This window comes from Lipophrys pholis (assembly GCF_963383615.2).
Source record: "Lipophrys pholis genome assembly, chromosome: 5".
In the NCBI taxonomy this organism is placed as follows: domain Eukaryota; kingdom Metazoa; phylum Chordata; class Actinopteri; order Blenniiformes; family Blenniidae; genus Lipophrys; species Lipophrys pholis.
This window is the reverse complement of record NC_137628.1, coordinates 25,578,965-25,585,419: the sequence shown is the minus strand read 5'-3', so window position 1 is coordinate 25,585,419 and position 6,455 is coordinate 25,578,965. Positions and strand designations below refer to the sequence as shown.

The 6,455-nt window shown below is 43.2% G+C and overlaps 1 protein-coding gene across 2 annotated transcripts in view; it reads right to left on the bottom strand.

The window, feature by feature from the left end:
- Positions 1-1,161: 1,161 nt before the first annotated feature.
- The window catches only part of fhip1aa (FHF complex subunit HOOK interacting protein 1Aa), a 29,379-nt gene continuing 24,085 nt past the window's right edge, over positions 1,162-6,455 (bottom strand). For both annotated transcript variants that reach the window (XM_080462947.1, XM_080462946.1), the window contains 4 exons: positions 4,937-5,923; positions 4,676-4,854; positions 4,417-4,537; positions 1,162-3,237 (listed from right to left, as the gene is read on the bottom strand). In XM_080462947.1, the coding sequence (XP_080319073.1) occupies positions 3,044-3,237; positions 4,417-4,537; positions 4,676-4,854; positions 4,937-5,923 (1,481 nt within the window). In that variant the 3' untranslated portion in view covers positions 1,162-3,043. The remainder of the gene's footprint in view (positions 3,238-4,416; positions 4,538-4,675; positions 4,855-4,936; positions 5,924-6,455) is intronic.

The window sequence follows — 6,455 nt, the reverse complement described above, 5'->3', positions numbered from 1 at the left end:
TGCCATATTGACCATTATGGTCATCTGTGAGGCAGAAGATGATATTGCTGACATGACAGATGCTCTGTTGGACAGAGAGGCAGCAGAGGCCCAGCCCAGATCCTCATCAATGGGCAGCCCATTGATTGCTCTCCTGCCCATTGATGAGCAGGAGAGCAATCAATGGGCTCCCTCTTGTGGTGGAAGCAGGAGATGCAATCTTAATGTTACTCGTCAAGATGTTTGATTGTTTTTCTTGAAGTTTTTGACTGTTTTTAATGCCACGGATTTTCCTCAGCGGTTGACTTATTTTGAAGGTCTATCTATTCATATTTTATAACATTTTTCAGGGTCATGGTGCGCTGGAGCTGCGATCGAAGGCAGGGGGACACCCTGGACAGATTGCCAGTCCATCAACAACAATAACACATTAACTTATCCCCAAACGTCCTCAAAATGCCTGTTTTTAGACTGCAGGAAAAAAAAAAAAAAATCCATGAACACCCCGGTGACCTGTTCGAGGTGTACCCTGCCTTCCCCAATATTCCGCTTCGATCAGCTCCAACACCAGAAGACTGATAAATGGGAAAACATATTCAGCTGCTGTTGCACATCTCAGGTGCATGCCACCGCTTCCAGCTTGGTCTTTATGAATGCTGACACCACAACAGTGGCCTATATTCTGACCTACATACATAGTTTTTGATTTATTCCACATTTCAATTTAGAGTTCTTTTCTGATTTTCCACCCGTCATGACCGGTTTGCACAAACAGGCAGAAAATGAGGCTTTCGCTCATCAAAAAGATCTTTATCTAGTGTGTGCAGGATATTTATGAGCTGTTCAAACATTTGGCCCCATCACTGCTGTATGCTGTAGTCATTGCATGTAAGAGAGTGTAAGCTCTTGTGTTTACCAAACAACAAAACCTAGTTTGGAACAAAATCTCTCTGGGGGGGAGGGGGGTGTTGGAAACTGGATAAACGAGAACGAGTGTGTCTAAACAAACAAACTGCAGCGGAGCACCCCTCGGCTAAGAGAAGTAAAGAAGATGGTTTTAGATACATTTTGAGGCAAAACATGTGTTTTTAAGCTTGAAATCCTTTTTTGTGTGAAATGAGAGCGTCAACGCATCAATGTTAATTTATCAGATTTTTTCTTTTGTTTTTCTTTATTAAAAGAGGCTTGAATTTTATCTCAAACACCAACATGATAGCAGCTCGGTCAGATTCTAAAGAAAAGAACAAGCCGAATGAGTCTTTGGAAATCTGAACCCACTCAGATAGAAACAGTCCTGGGTGTGATAACTGCATGCATGCCACAGTGCTGGTAAAAAGGCGATTTTCTTTCTTTATTTAATACACTGGGCTGGATGTGAGCGGCACTGTGGTATGAAAAGGCTGAAAGTGCTTGGCCACTTTCTTCACCTGGAGAGACGGACTCAATAAAGTCCCTCAAAAAATGGCTTTGATTAATATACAGTTCTCATCATTTTTAGCAAAAAAATAAAATAAAATCTTTATGCTTAATTAGTTTTCCTGCAAAGCATCAAGTAGGAAGTGAAAAATTTTTTTTTTTTAAAAAAGGAAAAAAATATATACCGTGTCTTTTTAAATGAGGTTTCAAAATTAATCTACGGATTCTTGTAAGATAAAGATTTTCAGTTTTAGGCTCTTGGATCATTTTCTATACAGACTATGAAAATGCTGACTTTATAACTGACGAAATATGGAGATTCTGTCAAATGTTTCTCTTTTATCTGCTAAATAATAATCTGCATTATATTCTGATACATTGTTGTAAAATACCTGATCTTTGTGATCATATTGTCAACTGTTGAAATCTTCCCTTTAAACTTGTATAATGGACGGGACAAAAAAAAAATTAAAATTGTAAAAATTTATATTACTCCTGTTCAAAATCTTTAGATATCAAGCCATCATGTGAACTAAATATCATCAGTTAGGCACTATAAGTTTTCCCATCTTAGTCAAATCAGCTCATACAGACAAGCTTTGTGACAAACTATTTTCCCATTTGGACAAAGAGAAAGCCGACACGCAGACTAAAATAAAAGCAATATACAGCAGGTTGTCCTTGATAACCGTTGTAAAATGATGATTCTTCCAAAACAACTACAAACAACACCCTCCATGACCTAACAGGAAAAATGTGATGAGAAATAATAAAAAAAAAAAAAAAGCAATAGAAAGTTAGTCTCCAAAAAAGTCTTAAATACCCCATTCCCATGATGAAAATATGCTCCAAATAATTATACCTCGTATACCCTTGACTTGCATAGTGTCCAAAACATCTCTTTCTTACAATATATACATTATAAAGCGTGACTAAGGTAAGGCAAATTAAATACATCAACATTGATCGGCCTGGTTTTGGTGCTCTGTAACATCAGTCTGCTCAAACGTTAATAAGCTGCAGAGCTGGTAAATGTGAGAACGGAGTGCATTGTAGGGGAAATCACCTCACCCCAAGTTGTTTAATGGAAAAAGAAAAAGATGCATCAAAAAACTCCTGAGGTACCGTCATGAATTAGTGTGTGTGTGTGGGGGGGGTTAAATAAATACACCCTCTACCAACCTGCTTTGCCCATTAAGTCTGTCGTGTAGCACTTGCATAGGAAATGGCTGTAAATGTTTATGTTCGGTCTCCTGAAAGGGCATCGAGGCTAAATAATCTCCTAAAAGGCCGTTCAGAAGGACATTCAGAACAAGCAAAACCCAGAAGAAAGTTCAAGATAGAGACCGATATTTGTTAAGCGTTACCATTAAAAAAAAATATCAACAGTCTTTGGTTGTTGGACCTGAAGTTCACCTTTCCGGGCACGATGAGCTGGTGAAGGCATCTACAAGTCGAGATTTTCCAGCATTGAATTTGGACCTTATTGAAAAAGTAGGAAGAAGAAATTAAAAATAATTTCTTTTGCTTGGAAAATAAATACTCTATATTTGTAAAATGGCTTCTTTGTCACAATGTGTATGAAAAAGGAGTTATTGTCCTCGTCTGAGTTCGTTGGGACTCGTCACAGAAGCCTAAAGAGAGAGGATTACTCTTCCATAGGAATGTACGATAAGATGGAGTGCTCCTGTGCTACTGCAGCCAGTTCTTTGAGGAACTCCGTGAAGAGGACGGCGCCGAAGACCTCGGTCTGATCCAGAGAGATGACGACTTTGGGTTTCGGTGGCGGCGAATTCTTGAAAATCCCTCCTCCGTCGTGATTGCTGGAGCCACTGCTTTTGTCTGAGAATATAGACAGAAGGAAAGTAGAATAAGTCACAAGAACGGAAGATGAGCGGAAATGTCGATGTCCCGGTGTGACGGCAACAAGCTCCCGTGACTTCTTTTCAGTTTTCTGAACTGAAAGACGCAAGAGACGAGTCTGATCGACACATCGAATCTCTCTTCTTTTTTTTTTTTGTTGCACTTCTGCAAACATCAGGTGCCAACAGCACAGCGCGGATAAATGCCTGCGATTTGACGTGGTTGCTGAGCTACAAAAACACATTTCAACAAAGTCGAAAAGAATTAACTACAAAAACAGAAAAACATCTCGTCGTACGAGATGCTCAAGCGTCTGACAAAATGTGACACTGAGGAGCTTCACAACAGTATAAATCACATTATTTCTTTGATATCTTAATAAATCCATGTGTGGATTTTAAAAAAGAAACCGTACACGAATGGCAACAAGTGGCAAGGAGTAAAGTGAAAATAATCTTTAAATATATTGTTCTCTAAACCTGTAAAGGTGACTTTTATGTTACTTGGCTTTAATTAACCTCGATATGGCTGTAATTTCATTTACTGTACAAATAAGAGAGACATTGTTTTAGGGTTCGTAAGGTTTTTGAAGGTATTAACGTTCTACGTTTGCTCATTAGGGTTGGGGAAGAAGAAGCCTTTCACAGGTAATACTGAGAAAATGGTAAATCCATTTCAGCACAAACCCCAACCCACCCCGCCCCCCACAACACATTAAAACTTTTTTATCGTCTAGATCAGCTTTAATTCACTATTGACCTCCCCAGACTCTGAGACGTCTAAGCTGTCCTGTGGTATCAAGATGGGTCAGCATGGGCAGTGTTTGCACAGACACCTTTCATCACCAGCAGAAAGGAGGTTTTTGCCAGCTCTTTAGAGAGAGGGGATCACAAGCGCCACCCTTTGCTCCTCAAACACATCTGAGCTTTGCAGGTCCCCGACCCCGGCGCAGGTTCACTCGTCATCCCTCTTCGACTCATTTCAGTAAATATAGCAAACTTCTGACGAGACCTGCTGTTTGAAGACGAGGCGTCACTGTTTTCCTTGTCACGGTTGCTCAGACTCCATTTATGTTGCTATTTTGAACCAAACGAGCAACATAAATGGAGTGTGTTACTCCACCTGGAGTAAAACAGCAGGAGGAGGAGGTTTTCTCACCCGTTTCCATGAACATGGCATCTCTTGCCAGTAGCCAGTGCTGGGCAGCAATGATCAGCTCTGGGAAATCCTTTCTGCTGGCAGCCTGCTCTTCTATCTGGTTTTTCACAGTAGCTAGTACCTGACGGAAACCAAAGAAAAGAAGGAACCAACCACCTCATATTAACACAGATACAAATAGAGCACAATGAATGACGAGTCTCCATGATGTCTAACTGCTGCTGTTGCCTGGTGTGGCTCGGTAGAGCCATCGTATTACCTGGTAAAGTGAGCGAACCGTCGGCTGAAAAACCAAGTTGGTGTTGAGGAGGAAGGAGCGCAGGAGAGGCTGAGGGTAGGCAGCGAGCTGGGCCAGGATGCCGGTCAGCAACAGGTTCACATGGAGGGAGTTGGAGAGCATGTTCTCCAGCCGGGACAACAGTACACTGACAAATGGACCTGCACCAGGAGACAAATATCCTCTTTTACCGTGCGGCCAAGAGATATTTTGCAGTAAATATCAAGACTCTTGCAAACTTACCAGTAAAAGGTATCGGCTGGTTTCTACTCGTACTTCCACTGCGGAACTTGTTGATCGTCCCGAATGGTGATAACAGTTTCTCTTGCTCCGGAGTGTCGGCAGAGAAGGAAGTGAAATCCATCGCCTCCTCGTCCTCCTCCTCCCTTGGTGTGAGGGGTTTCTTCACTTCTGCATCTGCTTTACCTTGTTTTCTGCCCGCTTGAGTGTCCAAAGTACGGATGAGCTCCTCGTACTGAGCCAACAGATCATCGCCCCCCTCAACTGTCGTGTTCTTAAAGTTGTCGTTACAATCCGTCTGACTTTTGATCCTCGAGTCCGAGCTGCTCTTGCTATTATCTGCCGTCACAGAGGCTGGAGGCGCTGCACTGAGCCCGTTGTTCTGTGGAGGTCCTGCTGAGCTCGGCTCCGATTGCGATTTGGACTTCATGCTTTCGGCACCCGTGGCGTCTTTCTTAGCAACAAGGTCATACACCATGACATCGTCCTGGAAGTCGTTCTCTTCGATGTAAGAGTCTTTCACTAACATGATGGCTGTTCTCCTCATCTCCTGGATGTGCTTTGGGGGATCGGCAGGCGGCTGGTGCGGAGGTTTGCTCTGCGCAGGAGTCTCGGCGGTCTGCATGGGACATGCGTCGTAACTATCGTCCCACTCTAGCTCAAGCTGGTGGACGGAGCGCGGCGCCGCTCCGTGGTTCAGGCCGGGTCGAGGTTGGGGGCCGGTCTGCTGTTGGGCCCGCTTGAGAGCCACCTGGGCCTGTCGGCTCTTCAACCCCGGCTCCTCCAGGACGCCGGGCTCGTATCTCTCAGGAGGCGGGTTCTCGCCGTCGTACAGGGCCGACCACACCTGGCAGGCGCGTAGGCAGCTGCTGATGCTCAGGTGGGCGTCGTAGAGGTAATGGAGGTAACTGACATCCAGGTAGATTTCTGAGCCGATGGTGCAGGAGTTACCCGATCCATCGCCCTCCTCTGAGAAGAGCTTTTTTTCTTCTGAAAACAGATAAATGCTGATTAAAGCTCAGCGCAGCACTCACGCTGAGCACAACTAATGAGTTTGACATGTGACTACAGAGGCTAAAGTGATGTGATACAGCGAAACAGCAGGAAGCCTCACTGTTGGATATATGCTCACAATTAATCCTCCTAAATGTGCATTTCAATTAAAGGCAAATCAGCACCTTATAGCGTGTCATATGTCTACACCAACTGAAGAAACTGGTACGAGTCCCAAAAAGGGGATAATGAAAGATTATTAAATTCATTACTTTTATTGTAGTGATTTTTGTCTCCCAACAGCAGCAGTGAATAGTTTTCCCATTTCGTCCATTTAGCCTTTCTTTGTTTTCACCACCATCACATGGGTTATAATATCCATTCATCCAAATGCAGCCACGAATAGTAGAATCTGCAGAATGAATTTCCTGCACAGGCAATTTACAAGCAGCAAAAACATCCCTAAAAGCTGGTTTGAAAAGAAATGCAATAACTCGTTTCAGCAAGTCTGTAGCACAAAACACAACGT